Below are 19,586 nucleotides of genomic sequence, written 5' to 3' on the forward strand. Positions count from 1 at the left end.
GCATCACCAATTCAATGGCCATGAGTTTGAGTGAACTCCGGGAGTTGGAGATGGACAGGGAGGCCTGGCGTGCTGCAGTCCATGGGGTCACAAAGAGTCGGACACAACTGAGCGACTGAATTGAATCACTGCAGGACCGGGGAGGTGACAAATTAAAACAGCCTCACGACCCCTGCCCTTCTAAGCCTGTTTACCCTGTCTTCCCCAACCCTCCTCATGAAAAACATAATAAAATCTCTGGTTCCCACTTCCCCCTCCCCACGCTGCCTCCTGGTGACCCTGGGGCTTCCTCCTGTGGCCCTGATGGCACTCGGATGGGGCTCCTCTAGACAACTATGAACGACAGCCATCTTTCCAGCAGCAGCATCTCCTGGTCTGTTGACCTCACCATGCTATTATTCAATCACTAAGTTGTGTCCAACTCTTTGTGACCCCATGGACTGCAGCATGCCAGGCTTCCCTGTCCTTTACTATCTCCTGGAGTTTGTTCAAACTCATGTCCATTGATCCAGTGATGCCATCCAACCATCTCATCCTCTGTCGCCCCCTTCTCATCCTGCCCGAAAAATAATAAATCCTACATTTTATAACAATCTCCGGTGGCGGTGGTCACTGAGGACCAAAATGGAGGGCATGCAGGGGGAAGCCTCTTTTAATGCTCAGATGTTTCACGGGTGTTACTTCCACCCTCCAACAAAGAAATTGCCAAGCCGGGATTCACATCAGTGCCACCTTCCCCTCCATCCTCATGCTCCTTTCCCTGGGTCCCTACACCCCAGCATAGGACCTTGTATATGGCAAATATCTGGTAAATATCAGTCATATCAATCAATCAGCCCAGGCCTCCCAGGTGGCCCAGTAGGTTAAGAATCCGCCTACAATGCAGGATACCTGCGTTCGATCCCTGTGTTGGGAAGATCCCTCGGAGGAGGGCACAGCATCCCACTCTAGTATTCCTGCCTGAAGAATTCCATGGACAGAGGAGCCTGGCAGACTACGGTCCATAGGGTTGCACAGAGTTGAACGCGCTGAAGCGACTCAGCACATAGGCACACAGTCAATCCGTCTATGCCCCTCTTTCTTTGTATGCATACTCAAGGCTAAACACCTTTCTGAAATTCTCTCCTGACCTCTGTTCTGATGCCCTTGCTCCAGCCTCCCGGCCACTCAGTCTAGTCTGCTTTACTTTGCCATGAACACCTGTTGACAAATCACCTTGTTAATATTTCCCTTGTGATACACAATGCTGGCTTGACAGCATCTCAGGCGTATGCGCCAGCTTCCAGATCTGCAGGGAGGTCCTTCCCAGGGGCTGCGACTGTGTCTTCTGCTCCCAGTGGCCCTTTCACTTTCCCCTGGCCACCCACGGGCCTGGTTTGGCTACATCAAACACCCGGGAACACAGTTTCAAATGGAAAGAGCAATTGTCTGACTTAAAAGCTTGGAGATGGAGCTGTAGGGGTGGTACTCCAGGACGCATGAAGCCTTTCTTGGGTGGGAAGCAGCCCCTCTATGGGGCTGAGACCCTGCGCGCTGAGAGGTCAATGCCAGGTCACAGCACGCCAGGGGGTATGTGATCTCCTCTCTCAGGAGGGAGATATGCAGAGCTGCCCTGACTGTGGGAATGGTATAGCTTGGCTTCTGCGGGGACCCCAAGCCAGTCTCCAAAGCCCTGATTTCTCCACTGGACAAATCATTTTTAATCTCCTTTATAACTCATCCTCTCCATCCCAGAGGAAGACAAATGGGCCTTGCAGTTAGAGACACCTGGCTATAAATCAGGACTCTGCCACTGACAACCTCCGTTGACACTGGTGCATAATCTCTCTGAGCCTCCGTTTCCCCACCTGTAAAATGAGGGTGATGACAATACCCACCGCTGTGGATGCCCAGGAAGACCTCGCTCATGCAAAGTACCCAGGACTCATTCCCCTTCCCCAATACCCACCTGGGCAGTACAGAGGGCAACCGCTCACCCAACCACCCAGCAGACGAGTAATCAAAATGGACTGACTTTTCATTCCTCTGCCCACTGGAATCTCCTGAGGTAGTTTTTTAAAATGAGGATTTACTGGAAGCCACCCTGAACCTACTGAATCGTAAAATCTGGGGGCGGAGCTTGGCAATCTGTGTTTCTAACAATCGTGGTGAATCACTATTTTGACAGATGGAAAGAGAGGAAACAACACTCTCTCAACAGAGGTCACCAGTGGGACAGGCTGAAAACGTCTGACTCCCAGAGCAGTCAGACCTGCTGGACGAACTCAGGTCTGTAAAATTCTGGAGTCTGGAAACAAAAGGTAGAAGTCCTCATTTGCAGGCAAATTGACATGCCCTTGGAGCTGCCATAAAAAGGGGACCACAATTCTCCTCTCCAAACGGGATAGTGGACAACAGACATGCTTCATCCACAGCGTCCACCTGTATCCTCCCCGTGGAAAGGTTCAATCAGCTTGCCTTTTGTCTCAGCGTCACCTTAGGCCCCAGAGTTGAGCTTCCCTGGAGATGCAGAATCCAGCAAGTAGAGCGGAGTGTACTTGGAGCCACAGCCCACGCGACGAAGGCTGAAAGGGGTAAGTAGAAGAACAAGCGAACAAGAAGGAAAGAAAATATGATGCCGGGAGGATGGAGGCGCCGGGAAGGAGACACAGGAGGCGGCCTTTAACCTGCCCCTGAGGGTCGAACAAGCAAAGACAGGGGAAGGCAGCCGTGCCCCAGCCCAGATCGCGGCATGCACAGCGGCGTCAGGAGATGACCTGGGCAGGTAAACAGACAGGAGCGCGGGGGTGTGAACAGCATCGTAAGGAATCACGATTTTCTCAAGTCGAGGCTTTGGAGCCAAATTCCTCCAAACACATGCCTGTTCCACAGAGTGGCTCTTAGTCTCATCTTTAAGTTAAATGCCAACACTTGGGAGAGGAGAGTGACAGCGTCTCTGGAATAGGGGGACCAGGCAGCGGCGGGCCCACCCCCTGCACCCTCAGCACCCACAGGCGGCGTGAGGCTGAGATCCCCGTCCTGGCCTCCAGGGACCCCTAAAGGCCCTCAGTCTGGGGAGGGGCAGAGTCACACCTGTGCCTCCAAAGGTCCAGCCGATGATTCACGCGAGTGACGATGGCGCCGTTGGCAAGAAAGAGGAGAGTGGTTGGCGCTGACAAAGCCTTTACACGGGAGCTCGGCCCTGTGCCCGTCACACTCCAGCCCGTCTTGTTCTCCCCACGACCTTGTGAGGGGCTGTTACCCCACCTTTTCAGAGGAAGAGACGGAGGCACAGAGAGGCGGACTCACTTGCCTGAGTGAGTGGCAGAGCTTGGTGGCAGAGCCAGGCGCTGCCGAGACGGGAGGCAAGTGAGACTCCCGCAGCCTCGACTGTCTGAGGCCGTCTGGTTCCCAGGGTGAGGATGTGCCCCATGTTCGCCCCTGATCTGGGTATAACGCCATGTGTTTCCCCCCAACTCCAACCCAAGGCCGGTTTTCTTAGCACCTCGTTAGGCAGGGAAGGAGGGCAGGTCAGGGGGCTTGGCCCAGCTCCCGGCTCAGCCTCCCCGGCTGCTGACTGCAGACCGACCCCGCGTGGGGACCCACCGACCTCAACAGGAAGAGCGCAGACCCAGAAGGATCTCTCACCACACCTGCCGTGACTCCACCTGCTCCACAACTCACCACACCCAACCTCCCAGCCCAGCGGATTTGCAAAAGAGAGAACAGGACACACACAAATAATCTCCCACCCCGAGCGTTTCCTAGCATCGGGTGACTGTTTGACCGAGAGCTCTCTCCCTCTCTGAGTGCCCGCTGGACGTGCCCAGCCCCCTCCGGCCGTGGCTGGCGTGGGTGGTGATCACAAGCTCAGCCTCCTCTGGGCAGATGCCTCCCGCCCCCAGGGAAAAGCACCAAAGGATCCCAGGGAGGCCAGCTGCCGTGCTCTGCCAGCCCCAGGCCTCGGTGGCCAACTCTGCCAGCTCAAAAGTCACCTTTGCTTCAACTCTTCACCGGTCCAGCCAGAACTCGCCCCAAACCCCCTCCCGCTCAGCCCGGCAGGAACCAGGAACCGTCCCCTATTGGGCAATCATTAATCGGATTCTTGACATTCCTCTGCCCCAGGTCGGCTTGGGAACATGCTCCCCAGAGGAGGAGGAGCAGAGGCCCAGGACTGGCATCTGGACATGCAGCTGACAGGCCAGCTGGTGCTGTCCGCCGCTGCCCTGCTCCTGCTGACCGCAGCCTATAGGCTGTACAAGTCCAGGCCAGCCCGGGCCCCGCCGCGGGGGGCGGACGCCAAGGCCAAGGCCGAGGGGGAGGCAGGGGGTTCCAGGCAGCCTGTCATGCAGGAGGCTGTTCCCAGGGTGCCACAGTGGGACCTGAGACGCCGAAGGGGAAGCAAGGGGGCCACAGGACCGCCAGGCTGCAGCTGGGAGAACACGGAGGCCTCCAGGGTCCCAGCTACTGGAGCTTCATCCACAGCCTCAGAAGCTGGAGAGGCTGGGAAAGCTGGGAGGAAACATGCTGGAGAGGAGCACGCTGGGCAGCGCCCGGACTCTGACCTGCCAGCTCCTCGGTGCGGAGGCCAGGAAGTCGGAACAGCTGTGGACGGTAAGCCCGAGCTGCCCCATTGCCCCCATAAGTACAGCGAACCCCCAAGCCCCACAGCTGGCCTCCCCGCCGCGGAGAGTGGCCGTGTGGGTGGTGAGCTCGCTCCCAGGCAGGACAGTGGACCCCCCAAGCATCCAGGGAGCAGGGAGCAGGAATCCCCCCATGAAGGTCAGGTGGCCTGCCTTGAAGGCCAGTGTGACATGAACAACAGCTGGGTCTTTACCCACGCATCAGGGGTCCACAGGGAGGAGGCAGGGGCCCTCCAGGCTGCCTCAGACCTGGGCCTGGCCCTGTGTCAGCGGGAGGGTGCCTCCAACGCCTCCTACACCTTCTCGTCCGTGGCCCGGGTTCGAGTAGAGGATAATTTCATACCGGAGAAGGTGGAGGGGATCAAGCCCAGGCTGAAGGGCAAAGTGTACGATTACTACGTGGAGTCCACCTCTCAGGCCACCTCCAGGATCAGGCTGGCCACCAGAACAGCCGCCCCGGCCGGGCCTCCAGCCCTTGAGTCAGTGTCAGGCCCCCTGGGAACAAGGACAGCATGTGGACAGCCCGCCGATGACAGAGAAGGTGGACCAGAGACTGCCGCCTCCCCCCGGCCTGTCCCCTCCCGCTCCACGCGAGGCTTCAGCCGCAAGGAGAGCCTCCTTCAGATCGTGGAGAACCCAGAGCTTCAGCTGCAGCTCGAGGGCTTTGGGGCCGCTGCTCCATCCTGCCCAGACCAGAGAGCCCCGCCCACCTGCTCCACCTCCCAGGCTTCTCCTGAGTCCAGTTCAGCCGGAAGCCACGGGAAGCCCCATCTGCACTCTGTGGCTGGCACCAATTTCTTCCGCTGCCCGCTCAGCCCTGGATCAGCCCCAGAGGTCCACCTGGATCTGGGCAATTGCTACGAGGCGCTGACCTTTGCCAAGAGGAAGAAATTGGAGGCCCTGAAGGAGGCGGCCTACAAGGTGATGAGTGACAACTACCTCCAGGTCCTGCGGAGCCCCGACATCTATGGGCGCCTGAGCGGGGCGGAGCGGGAGCTGGTCCTCCAGCGACGGCTGCGGGGCCGCAAGCACCTGGTGGTGGCCGACGTGTGCCCCCAGGAAGGCTGCGGCCGCCTCTGCTGCTACGACGAGGAGCGGGACGTCTGGCGCCCGCTGGCCTGCCTGCCCCCCGAGGCTGTGTCCCGGGGCTGTGCCGTCTGCAGTCTCTTCAATTACCTCTTCGTGGTTTCCGGTTGCCAGGGCTCGGGGCGCCAGCCCTCCAACCGCGTCTTCTGCTACAACCCGCTGACGGACATCTGGAGCGAGGTGTGCCCCCTGAACCAGCCGCGGCCGCACTGCCGGCTGGTGGCCCTGGACGGACAGCTGTACGCCGTCGGGGGCGAGTGTCTGAACACGGTGGAACGCTACGACCCTCGCCTGGACCGCTGGAGCTTTGCGCCGCCGCTGCCCAGCGACACCTTCGCCCTGGCGCACACGGCGGCGGCCAGCGGGGGCGAGCTCTTCGTCACCGGGGGCTCGCTGCGCTACCTGCTGCTGCGCTTCTCCGCCCGGGAGCAGCGCTGGCGCGCCGGGCCCACCGGGGGCGGCAGGGACCGCACGGCCGAGATGGTGGCGGTCAGGGGCTTCCTCTATCGCTTCGACCTCAACCGCAGCCTGGGCATCAGCGTGTACCGCTGCAGCGCCAGCGCCCGCCTTTGGTACGAGTGCGCCACTTACCGGACGCCGTACCCCGACGCCTTCCAGTGCGCGGTGGTGGACGAGCTCGTCTACTGCGTGGGGCGCCGGCGCACGCTGCGCTTCCTGGCCGACTGCACCTCGCCCAGGTTTGTGCCCGAAATGCTGCCGGCCTTCCCCTCCCCGCGGGGCACCCTCCTGCCCACCGTCCTGACCTTGCCCGGTCCTGACGTGCTTCAGACCAGGGTCTAGCAGCCCGTCTGCTGGGCTCCTTCTGCGACTAGACGCAAAAACACCCCCTACCGATCGCAGCATGGGCCATTTCTGGGAGATCGGGGCGCAGGGGAACCTGGCCAGCAAGAGGTGAATTTCAATCCCGCCTCCTCCATGGTCTGGTCTTCTTAACTGCGTCTTTGCCCTCTTTCGGCGGCAGCCCTAGTGTGAAGATGAAACAGGACTGATGCTCTGAGGCCCAGGGCGCCCACGTCTGCAGGGTTGACCACCACCTTGCTTGAGGTCTGAATTTGGTGGGGAGGGGGGTACCAGGACCCCAGCAAAGTTCAGGGGCACAGCTTTATCACAGGCATGATTCTAGAGGTTTTTTTACTCCCAGTGACCCCTCAAACTGACCCTGCTGGATCTGGGCCAGCCCTCTCTAAGCCACCAGGACCTCTTCCTAACCATTGGCCACTGAGCCCCAACCTCCAGAAGCACCTGGGACGCACAGAGGTGGATGAAATTGAGGGGGGCTGTTCCAGCAGGACTAGGACAAGACCAGGGGAGCCCCAGGGGCCCAGCCAGAGGGAGAGATGTCTGGAGGAGCAGCAGAACTAAAGCTGAAGCCACCCATGGCAGCTCTGGCCTGCAGAGTAAATTGACCAAAGCCTGCTTTGCTTTTTCTCATTACATGGAATTCCAGGATACTGGAAAGAGGAGAAGCCTCCATGTTTAGCATCCATTTATAAAGGCACATCTGCTTGCAGGGTCCAATGAGAATACAATTGATGGCAAGGAAAAAAAAATGTGATCCAAGGGCCACCCTCCTGCTGGGTCCGTTGTTCTTTGACCACTGCACTGTCTCCCCAGATCTCAGAACGCTTCACAGTGCAGCCACTCATGCAGCCCAGCCCTCACCTTGGGAGCTGGGGGCAGACCTTCCAGGGGGTGAGAGGGGATGGCGTCCTTTGCCTTCCCTGTGCCTGCGGTCACCTGGTCTGCCTCATCAGACAGGAGCGGGCCAGGGAGGGGCAGGTCCACGACGGAGCTGAGGAACCAGCGAGTTCTCACGGTGCGCCGGGAGGCTGGGCCCTCCTTTCACATCAGGTTTGGCAAATTCTCAAAGGGAGGAAAGCTCCCAACCTTGGGAAGTTACCTTTTCTTCCCAGGAGGGGAGAGACTAGTCCACTCTATTACCATGGCCCTGTTCCGTCTCCAAGGGAGATGCATATACCAACAGGAAAGCAGTCATGCTCTTGGTACCAGCCAGAAGCCAGGAGAGCCAGGTCTACTTCTAAAGTGACCAGCGGCATCGGGAAAGAAGACGAGAAGGCAGGTGCACCGCGGCAGGCCTGACAGGTGGGGAGACAGGCATGCTCAGACTTCGGCATCCCTGTCTTGAAAATGGGAAGAGCAGCCGTGTCCTTCTCTGCCTGGGGGATAAAGGTGAGCACCTGGAGAAAGCTCTTCCCAATCCCAGGGGTTCCTGGCAGGAGCTTGTGTTACTGCAGCTGCTGGGTCTGAGTTGGGGGTCTTTTTGGAAGAGGCAGGATTGGAACAAAGAACCAGAGGAGGCTGGTGTAGAGTTGAAGCCTTTCCTTGGACCTTGGAAGCCTACCATCCCTATTCTAGGGCTTGGGAGGTAAGGCAGCTTAGTTTATTTCTAGGCTGGAAGCTGGGGGAAGAAAGATAGCTGAGACGATGGCTGGAGCCTGGGAGAATGACCTCCTCTCCAAACGCCCTCCACCACCAAGGCCATGCTCAAGTTCAGAGTCAGCACACAGTCATGGACCTCCCAGGGACCTGGGGGGAGGGGAGATGTGATGCCCAGCAGGGGAAAGGGTGGAGAGCCCCATCTGGGAGCCGGGGCAGGTAGAACCAGGGGCAGGCCTCCGATAAGGAGCCAGGCAGAGGACAAGACCTCAGCCTAGCTGGGTAGGGCGTGGGAGAAGGCTCCAAGCCAAGGGTGAGAGCTAGGGCTCACTCTGGAAACACTGCCAGAAGCCCGTCACATACACGTGGCAGGGACGAGGGAAACGGATCAAGGGATGAAGCAGTGAAGCTGGTTCTAGGCCCAGTGGTGGTGGGCGTGTTCTTCGTGACCAAGGGAGAGCTGAGACTCGGCCGAGGCTGAGACAGAGCAGTGCCACGCGTCTCCTCTGCCTCCTGCGCTCCCACGGCAGACATCACTAACCGATCGCCGCGTCCTTTCTTGGTGAGCTCTTTCCCGCCTCAGACCTATTTCAGCACAGGGCCCCGGGAAGTCATCGCCAGCAGATCAGGGCCAGTGCGTTCCTGGCCTGGGTCCCAGAGCTGGATTTGGGGATGCAAGCGTCAGGGCCATAGAGTCGGGGCGAGGCAGCTCGGAGGCCTGCAAAGACCACCCGGGGCTGTGGCAGTCAGCGTTTATTCTGTTATTGTTCCGTTGCTCAGTTGTGTCTGACTCTGCGACCCCATGGACTGCAGCCGCCAGGCTCCTCTGTCCGTGGGATTTCCCAGGCAAGAATACTGGAGTGGGTTGCCATTTCCTTCTCCAGAGGATCTTCTCCACCCAGGATCGAACCCATGTCTCCTGCATTGGCAGGCAGATCCTTTACCACTGGGCCCCTGGGGAAGCCCCAGGGCTCATTTAGAGAATGTTTACAGCAGGCACTGGTCCAGGTGTTAGAGACACAGCACATCCCTGACCTCCTGGAGCTCACATTCTAGCTATAGAAACAGGCAGTTTAAAAATAAAGAAGCAAGTACATAAACAAACGAATAGCAGCCGTGCTGAACACAGTCCACAGAGGAAGAGAAGGGCAGGCAGTGGGGGTGGCGCGATCAGGCTCCCTGACCAGACGCCGCTGTGCAGAGCCCTGAGGGGACGTCCAGGGCTGGCTCCAGGCCGGGAGAGCTGGCCTGCCTCCCGAGGGGCTTTGCCACGCCAGCGGGGGCCGGGGAGCAGGACTGCCTCCCAGGCGCTCCATCTTGGTGTGTGAAGAGGGCAGGAGCCCAGCTCTTCTGCTTCCGCCTTTACCTATAAAGGAGAGAATCCCGTTACACTGTCATTCATGAGAGAGGGGCCTTAGCTGGAGGTAAGCTACATTCCCCAGAGAGAAGCAGAGTTTGCACATTTAGGTACTGAAGTCGCTCAGTCGTGTCCGACTCTTTGCGACCCCATGGACTGTAGCCCACCAGGCTCCTCCGTCCATGGAATTTTCCAGGCAAGAGTACTGGAGTGGGTTGCCATTTCCTTCTCCAGGGGATCTTCCCGACACAGGGATCGAACCCAGGTCTCCCGCATTGTAGGCAGACGCTTTACCGTCTGAGCCACCAGGGAAGTGTACACGTTTAGGGGAGGGCCAGAACAACACACATGTGCCCATCTGAACGCGCGCCGGGCATCAGCCTGCCCATGTGGCTCTGTGCTGGGAGGGCCCGGGTCCCCACTGGCCTCTTGCGCCCGTGGCCTCCCGCCCTGGGCCTCAGCAGCCTGTGGTGCTTGGCTTCTCCACGGCACGCCTGTCCTTCTTCCCTGATATGAGTCCTTTCTTCTTTAGGAAAACAGAACCAAAACCTTAAGTGTGAGTTGTTTTGCACATTAGGCCAACCATGCCTTTATAGAAAAAAATTGGAAAATAGAGAAAGGTATTAAAAAATCTCCCCAATTTTCCACCCAAAGACAAACCCCCGCTGTGGTGTGGGTCCCTCCAGTCTGTTTTCCTGTGTGTGATTTTTCTTTAGCTTGATTTTTGCCTCGGTGTGATTATGCTGAATATACAATTCAGTTGCTTCCTTTTTTTTAAACTTAGCTTTATAGAATAAGCATTTTCCCGTGTTATTACAAACCCTCGGTAAACACCATTTCAATAGTTGCACAATATCCATCCAGTGGACCTGCCATGGTTTATTTAAACATTCCCCCCTCCTTCAGGCCTGTGGATATTTTTTTTTTCCTGTTGGTTTCTTTTCTGTCATAAATAAAGCGTCCTTTGTTTTCACGTTCCTGTCTGTCTGAGGCCTCCATCAATATTTACAAGAGAAGCAGTTCTGTCTGGAAGAACCAGGTTTTTGAAACAACATAGAAACCACAGCAGTTGCCTGCCTGGGGCCTGGGCCCCGCTCTTACTGTAGGGCACAGAGCTGCCCTTGACAATGGCCAGTGGGGAAGGTGAAGCCGGAGGCCCTCCTGTCCTGGGGGATTCCTGGAGCTAGGATGTAAGACAAGGATTCCTGCTCTGCACACGCCAGGCACCGAGCACCTGCTTTTTACACCTCCCTCACAACAAGCCCATTTTACAAGTGAGAAAAGTAGGTCTCGGTGAGCCCAAGGACACTTGCTAAAGACCCTCAGTCTCCTGAAAAGCATCCTTGACCCTGGCTTGCCCACTCCCAGCACAACATTCTTTCCCTTCCTCTACCATGAGGCGCAGAGCCAAGCACTTGACGTCTGCTGTCTCCTGCCCCTAATCCCTGTCCATCCCCCACCAGTCGATGATGCTCTAGCCTTGAAACTGGAACTCAGAAGAAACTGTCTTAAGCTCTCCCATCTTCCACACGTGCATCTATGAAATGGGTTTGCCACTGCCAGCCTTGAGCGGATGCTGTGAGGACTGGTCCAGGGGCTGCTCCACGGTCGGTCCCAGAAGCAGCATCGTCTTCTGCAGGGAGGCTGCTCTGAGCCAGCTCAGGGGAGGGATCCCTCATACTCCCACTGCCCTTTCTCAGTGGCCTGGTCCTGTGGAAGGAGGTCGTCTGAGATTTAAGCTCCAGATGCCACACCTTGTTTAACAAGGAATAGGGACTGGGGGAGGAGGCTCGAGATATGCATAGACCATCCAGGCTTTGAGATGAGCCTCTGCAGTCCTTTAACAGGGTGAGTGACTGGCTGACTTGAGTTTCCCAGACTCAAAGCATTAGGCATTTCCCCAGAGCATCCGACAGCAGTGAAGAGCTTCAGAGGCTGCTCAGAGCCCCTGGAAACCTTGAGAAGGTGCAAGATGGTACAGATGGCAGGGTAGGAGCCCCTCACAGTGCCTGGAAGGCCCATGCGCTGTGCTTGGCCTACAGATAATCAGAGCCACAGTCAGGTGCCCAGCATGTCCCATCTTTGTCATCCTTACCTGGAAGGCACTTGTGGCCCCAGGGTCGCCCTTGGAGTCCCCTGAGGCTGTGGCTCCAGCCAGGAGGAGCCCCCCGGGCAGACAGGAGGCTGCAGTGGAGGAGGGGTGGACACAGGGTGCTGAAACGCGAAGGGAGGCAGTGCCCCCAGGGAGCAGATGAGGGGAGAGGCAGCCGGGGAACCAGAAGAGAGGACCGCCGCGGGCGAGTCTCTACAAGCGGCTCCCAGACACACTCAGGTGTTTGAAAAGTGGGATGTGGGTCAAAATAAAACAAAAATGCAAAAGGGATCGAGTCTTGGTCGCCTTGTTCTGTGTGTGCAGGGAGGCAGTGGAGACACGAATCTGGCAGCAGTGATGATGACAGCCATACTCCCCCACTCCGGGCTCTGCAAACCCTTAACCATCGTCCCCTCACCAAACCCTTCCTGACACATCTCTGCCTGGAAGTGATTATCCTCATAATACAAGGGAGGAAACGGAGGCGGGACGTTTCACAAAATTGAAAGTTATCATTTAAGACCTATTCTAAAATCTGCCTTTGTTATTAAAAAGCTGGAGGAGAGAAATCAATCATTGTCAATACATTTATTGAGCTCTAATGGCGCTGGGGGTAAAGAACACACCTGCCAGTGCAGGGGGTGTAAGACATGTGGATTCAATACCTAGGTTGCGAAGATCCCCTTGAGGAGGACATGGCAGCCCACTCCAGAATGGAGAATCCCATGGGCAGAGGAGCCTGGTGGCTACAGTCATAGGGTCACATAGAGTCGGACACGACTGAAGTGACTTAGCATGCATGCATGCAGGCACTATGCTTATATGATTTCATTTTATTCTCAAAACAACCTAGTAGATGGCAAAGCAGGCCCAATTCTCCCCTTCCGCCAATTTCTCCACCCTTGATCTGGCCATGGGACTTCTTTTTTTTTTTTTTTAATATGTATGTATTCTTCTGCACTTACTTTTTCCCATTTAATATAATATTCTCCTATGTTTTAGCTGCACCATACAGCTTCTGGGCTTTTAATTCCCAGACTAGGGATTGAACCTGGGCCACTGCAATGAAAACGCTGAGTCTTAACCACTGGACTGCCAGGGAATCCCCGATACTTGTTTTTAATAGCTTGGATGCTGGGTTTGCTCTCTTGTTCTCAAAAGCCCTGAGATTTCCACCATGGGCACAAGCCTGGGCTAGCCTCCTGGACACGTGGGGGACACGTGGTCTGCTTATCAGTTCCCTCAGTCTATGGTCGTCCAAACACAAGAGCCACTGACCACAGCAGCACAGTGAGCAAGCCCAGCCAGGGCCAGCAGACCACCTTCTGATGCGAATGAAAAGCATTGCCTGCCGTGTCAGTAAGCAGTGGATGCTGCCACCCTCAAGCCATCACTGCGTAGCCCTCTGGACAGCGAGCCCTGAGGGAGCACGGGACGGAGGCAGGATGCCCCCACGTCTGGCAGTCAGACCCTGCGGCCACCCACAGTGGTGCGCATAGTGCAGACTGGGGCAGGACACGCAGGACAGCGGCCCCAGAGAGCGGAGGCACAGATCGAAGGGATGGTGTCAGTGAGCCCGCCTCTAACGCGCTAAATGCCGGAACTTGAGATATCCAATGGTCCTTAACAGTAACCTTTGATGCTGTGACTACCTGGTTTTTGTTGCAAAACCTCCTACACTTCCTGAACTCCCTCCCTCACCTCTTGGGAGCAGTCCCTCAGAGTTATCTGAGATGCTGTGTCCTGGGCTTAGGCTCTCAGTTTGTCCATTAAATAAAACCTAACGGGCTTTTCAGGTGGCTCAGTGGTAAAGAAACCATCTGCCAATGCAGGAGATGCAGGTTCGATCCCTGGGTTGGAAAGACCCCCTGGAGCGGGAAATGGCGCCCACTCCAGTGTTCTCGCCTGGAGAACTCCATGGACAGAGGAGTCTAGCAGAATGCAGTCCTTGGGGTGGGAAGAATCAGACACAGCTGAGCACAGCACAGCTTAGCCTCACCTTTCAGGTTGTTCATTTTCCTTTTAGACAACAGGGCCAATTCACTGACGCGTGAGCAAAACAGCAGGCTACGGGTTTGAGTCACTACATATTGGAGTGGTTTGGAACTCAGCACTACACAAGCGATACAGCACTGCCGTGAGACACACACTATTATCGCTATTTTATAGCAAAGGAAGCTAAAGTTCAAGAAAATGGCCTAACTTTCCCATGCAGACTTTTAAAAAATGTGCAGTGTGAGAGTTGCCAGTTAAGTTTTACTGGGGGCAAAACGAGGACTTTATCCTGGAAGACAGCATTTCAGGCGGCTTTGAGAAACTGCTCCAGAGGTGAGGAGAGGAGCTAGAATATGTATAGGGGCTTTGCCACAAGGGCAGGTAGCTGGGAACAACAAAATATTGTCGTTAAAGAATCCATGTCGCAAGTTAAAATTAGCACTTTCCCAACAAAGGTCCATGTAGTCAAGGCAATGGTTTTCCCAGTGGTCATGTATGGAGGCACCCCACTCCAGTGCTCTTGCCTGGAGAGTCCCGTGGACGGAGGAGCCTGGTGGGCTGCAGTCCATGGGGTCACTAGGAGTCGGACGCGACTGAGCGACTTCACTTTCCCTTTTCCCTTTCACACGTTGGAGAAGGAAATGGCAACCCACTCCAGTGTTCTTGCCTGGAGAATCCCAAGGACAGGGGAGCCTGGTGGGCTGCCGTCTGTGGGTTCGCACAGAGTCAGACACGACTGAAGCGACTTAGCAGCAGCAGCAGCATGTATGGATGTGAGAGTTGGACTACAAAGAAAGCTGATCGCCGAAGAATTGATGCTTTTGAACTGTGGTGCTGGAGAAGGCCCTTCAGAGTCCCTTGGACTGCAAGGAGATCTAACCAGTCCGTCCTCAAGATCAGTCCTGGGTGTTCATTGGAAGGACTGATGCTGAGGCTGAAACTCCAGTACTTTGGCCACCTCATGCGAAGAAGTGACTCATTGGAAAAGACCCTGATGCTGGGAGGGATTGGGGGCCGGAGGAGAAGGGGACGACAGAGGATGAGATGGCTGGATGGCATCACCGACTCGATGGACATGAGTCTGAGTAGACTCTGGGAGTTGATGATGGACAGGGAGGCCTGGCATGCTGCAGTTCATGGGGTCACAAAGAGTCGGACATGACTGAGCGACTGACCTGAACTATGTATGAGATGATGCAAGATTCTGGCTCACTGAAATCATTCCTCTGATACACCCCTCAGCTATCTGCAGCCAGCATCCCGTGCTTTCTCACCCTGAGTTTCCTCAGGGCTCGCCGTGGAGAGTGGCTACAGTCTGATGGCTGCCGGATGGCAGGTATTCCTTCCTTCCTGAGTTTCCCCAGGGCTCACCAGCTCAACATCCACGGTGGCTGCAATTGTTGTGACTTTGACATCCTAGTTTACTTATATAGCAGGAAACATTCCATTTCTCATCTTGAATATGTGGTCTCAGCATCCCTGGCCAGGTTGTTCCCCACACGTCAATCAGGGCACCCCATGCCACAGACTTAACCCTCCAAAACTTCATCCTCGGTCTGCAGGTCCACTGACCCCAGTGAGCTCCCCATGGGTAGCGAGAATGTCTCGTCTGCCTCCATCCCCGGCACCAGCATGGAGCAGCCACACCGCTCAGTTCAGAGGAAGCTGAGCTGTGTCCTGGTTTGAAATGAACCATCAAGTCCTGTAGCTGGCTGTGCAGCACTTCCCAGATGGGCTGATTCGCTGTCTCTGAGAAGGACTGTGTCATACCGTCTGCCCTTTCCTTAAACACCCTCCCTGTTGGCAGCATCAGGGCAGAGGGGGCTTCTCTGCTCCTACAATCCAGAGCACAGTGGTTCTGCTGCAGCTGTCAGGGCCTGTCCTCTGCCCATAGGAAGGGCAAGTTGCACCACCTGGTATAACTTCCCCCAGCCCCAGAGGGCCTGACTGGCAGGAGGGGGTATAGAAATGCCCAGCTCCCTCAGCCCCAGCGGGGACTCAGGCATGGTCTCTACACCGGCTCCTAGATGACACCCCTTAACACAGTCACTCCTGTCTACTGCATGGACGCTGCCGCCTGCTCCTCCCGCCTCCCAGGGACCGTAGCGGAGGCACACCCTCCTCACCCCTTCCCACTCCCTCTTACCTTCTTTAGGCCTTCACAGCCCGGGTACCAACCTCCTCCCCTATTTCAAACAAGCTCCAGCATCTCTCATCTAAAAAGAAAAGCCACTTTTACACGGCTTGCTGGATAGTGCAATAAATTAAAAGCATGAATACACTCTAGAAGGTTAAAAACACTACACAAATATAATGTGTCCTGATTTGTAATGAGTGTCAAAGTGATGTGGCAGCTCAGCATTCCTGAAAACAGTTTATGTTCTGAAGATTTGTGATTGTTTCTCTTGCAATCATGTTTATACTATCACACTTAGCAATCTTGACTTTGTAGAAAATAGGAGGGTTAGCTTTCACTTGCCCTCAATTTGAATCATAACAAATTCTGAGTGAACTCTTTAAAAAAAACAAAAATGCCTGCTCTTACAGAACCCTTTCTGTCTTATCTGAAGGAGCCAAAATGTTGGATTGTACATGAAAACCATGCCTGGTGTCTTTCAGCCCCCTGATGTCACTTCCCAAGCCTGGTCTGTCTCCCCTGAACTATACAGCGGGGTGGGTTTGTGAGGAATGATGGCAAATTAGGGCAATATCAACCTCAAGAAAACCCAGGAACATCGTATCTTTAACCTGTCTTTTTAAAAAAAGCATTTAACTGGGGTAAAATATACATGTAACCACTTGAAAATGTACAATTCAGTGGCTTTAAGTACTTTCTCAGTGTTGTGTGTCTATGTTTTATCTGATTACAAAAAATATACAAACATTTATTGTACTGAGAAACAGGTACGGACTTCCCTGGCAGTCCAGTAGTTGAGAATCCGTCTGCCAATGCAGGGGACATGGGTTCGACCCCTGGTCCGGGAAGTTTCCACGTGCCGCGGAGCACCTAAGCCCGTGAGCCGCAGCGACTGGGCCGTCACTCCAGAGCCTGTGCTCTGAAACGAGAGCGGCCACCACAGCGAGAAGCCTGTGCGCCCTCACTAGAGCTCAGCCCCTGCTTGTGGCAACTGGAGAAAGCCCACGCAGAGCAGTGCAGGACCCAGTGCAGCCAAAAATAAATCCACAGGCACTCTTCAATTCTTCAAAAGCAAACCGAAAACATTATTGCAGAATATATGAGTGGGAAAATACAGAGAGGCCCAAAGAAGGCAGTAGCGGTCACTTCCACTCCAAAATGATCCGTCACTGTTTTGACATCTTATTTCTAGTCTCTTATTACCTATAATTTAAAAAAATTAAAAGCAGGATCTTATTCTGTATTTACTGTATAATTGACCTTTTCTGCTATCAGAGTATCGTGACTACTTTCAAGCTTGAAGGATGTATCCCTGGATTTCTTTTCATTGTGGTAAAATATACATAACCTAAAACTCACCGCTTTAGCCATTTTTTCAAGTGTGCATCCAGAGGCAGTAAGTATGCCTTCGTGGTTGTGCACTCATCCCTATCATCCATCCCCCGAACTTCTTCATCATCTCAAACCGAAACTCCGTGCTCGTTAACCGTAAGGCCCGTTCCTCGCTCCCCACCCCCACCCTTGGTAAGTAAAAGGTGTCTTTGACTTTGGAAAATGTCCCTTACAAGAACAAGGAAGTTCTCTGCTCCATCAGCACGGATGATTAGAAATGTGCCTTAAGCACAAAAACACACTGGGCTTCATTCATTCTGGAAAGTTCCACAAACTACGCAGAGCCCAGCTCAGTGGGATACTCTGGGGCAAAATAATCAATAGCTTCTTTATCAAAGATGTTACGGCCCCGTCCTCATTTCCACGGGGAGAGACAAAGGGAAAAGTGATCTTTGTTCCCATGAACTCGCTCCATCCTCACCCATTATTGTGAGTGCTTTCACAGAAATGTAGTTGGGAGAAAGTCAAGGAGTAAAGCATACTAACTATTGTGTTATGTTGTGGGTCCTAATTGTGCAGTTGTGTGCCCTTAAGATGGATGCTTATTCCCACTGCTGGGCATGCACACCAAGGAAACCAGAATTGAAAGAGACACGTGTACCCCAAATTTCATCACAGCACTGTTTACAACAGCCAGGACATGGAAGCAACCTAGATGCCCATGGGCAGACGAATGGATAAGAAAGCTGTGGTACATACACAATGGAGTATTACTCAGCCATTGAAAAGAATGCATTTGAATCAGTTCTAATGAGGTGGATGAAACTGGAGCCTATTATACAGAGGGAAGCAAGCCAGAAAGAAAAACACCAATAAAGTATATTAATACATATACATGAAATTTAGAAAGATGGTAACGATGACCCTGTATGCGAGACAGCAAAAGAGACACAGGTGTAAAGAACAGACTTTTGGACTCTGTGGGAGAAGATGAGGGTGGGGTGATTTGGGAGAATGGCATTGAAACATGTATATTACCATATGGGAAACAGATCACCAGTCCAGGTTCGATGCATGACACAGGGTGCTCAGGGCTGGTGCACTTGGATGACCCTGAGGGATGGGATGGGGAGGTAGGTGGGAGGGGGGTTCGGGATGGGGGACACATGTGCACCCATGGCTGATTCATGTCAATGTATGGCAAAACCACTAGCAGAGACGTTACTTTGCCAACCAAGGTCCGTCTAGTCAAGGCAATGGTTTTTCCAGTGGTCATGTATGGATGTGAGAGTTGGACTGTGAAGAAAGCTGAGTGCCAAAGAATTGATGCTTTTGAACTGTGGTGCTGGAGAAGACTCTTGAGAGTCCCTTGGACTGCAAGGAGATCCAACCAGTCCATTCTAGAGGAGATCAGTCCTGGGTGTTCATTGGAAGGACTGATGCTAAAACTGAAACAATATTGTAACTAGCCTCCAATTAAAATAAATATATAAATACAGTAAAAAAAAAAAAAATGGATGCTTATTAAACTTCTGTTCCCTGCACGGCGCTGGGGTTCTGGTTGTGAACAGGTTGGATACATTCTCCTGGGGAGGCCAGGAGTGCTCCGGTGAACAACTACATAAAGTAGAGGCGGGTCGGCGTAAGCTCTGTGCAGGCAGTGAGTGGGGAGGGCTGTAGAGCGGCAGGAGAGACGAGGCTCGTCGCGCTCCAGGTGGCTTCTCAGAGGCGGCGGCAATGAAGCTGTGACAGGAAAGATGAGGACTCAGCCGGGAGGGAGGCAGAAAAACGGGGACTGGCGAAAGGGGAGGGGCGGCCAAGAACAAGGGCCCTGTGTCCCAGCCGAGTGCAGGCCAGTGCGGCTGGCTGCAGGGTGTGGAGGCAGGGCGGCCAGGCCGCGGGGAGCGCCGGCATCTGCCAGCTGGAGAGGGAAGGCTGGATTTTACCTTCAGCCCAATGAGAAAACTTCCGATCATTTTTCTTTTGGTTTGTCAATACGCTTTTTATTTTAGGAGCGTTTTTAGACATAAAGTCGCAAGGATAATACAGAGAATCCCCTTATATCCACGGTTACTGAGACCTTACATTAACCTGGTCCTTCCATCACAGCCAAGGAACCAACACTGATACATTGCCATTAGCATATGTCTGTACTTTATTCAGGCTTCCTGTATGTTTCCTCCATGTCTTCTTTCTGTTCCAGGCTTTCACCCAAGATGCTAAAAAACAAAAGATTATTTTTTATCTTTTTTTTCAAGTTGAAGTGTAGTGGATTTCCCATGCTGTGTTAACTTCTGCTCTATAGCTAAGAGGTTCGGTTACACACACTTATACATTCTTTTTATGTTCTTTTCATTATAGTTTATCCCAGGGTATTGAATATGGCTCCCTGTGGTATTCAGTAGGACCTCACTGCTTATCCACTCTGTATGTAATCGTCTGCGTCTGCTAATCCCAAACTCCCAACCATCCCTCTCCTGCCCCTCCTCTCCCCATCGGCAACCGTGAGTCTGTTCTCTGTGTCTCTGAGCGCGTCTCTGTCTTGCA

General features: G+C 54.3%; 1 protein-coding gene across 3 annotated transcripts; it reads left to right on the forward strand.

Moving 5' to 3' along the window:
* Positions 1-3,763: 3,763 nt before the first annotated feature.
* Positions 3,764-18,038, forward strand: KLHDC7A (kelch domain containing 7A). 3 transcript variants are annotated; one of them, XM_088843030.1, is made up of 2 exons: positions 3,764-8,688; positions 8,907-18,038. In XM_088843030.1, exon 1 carries the CDS (start codon positions 4,119-4,121, stop codon positions 6,507-6,509), a length of 2,391 nt encoding a protein of 796 aa, XP_088699156.1. In that variant the 5' UTR covers positions 3,764-4,118; the 3' UTR covers positions 6,510-8,688; positions 8,907-18,038. The 3 variants fall into 3 exon arrangements, with proteins under 3 accessions (XP_088699156.1, XP_088699159.1, XP_055254246.2); XM_088843033.1 differs by having other exon boundaries at positions 3,764-7,919; positions 8,499-18,038; XM_055398271.2 differs by having other exon boundaries at positions 3,764-6,406; positions 7,714-18,038.
* Positions 18,039-19,586: the final 1,548 nt, after the last annotated feature.

Source organism: Moschus berezovskii, chromosome 2 (genome assembly GCF_049115385.1).
Source record: "Moschus berezovskii isolate FMDL1 chromosome 2, NW_MosBer_1.0, whole genome shotgun sequence".
NCBI lineage: Eukaryota > Metazoa > Chordata > Mammalia > Artiodactyla > Moschidae > Moschus > Moschus berezovskii.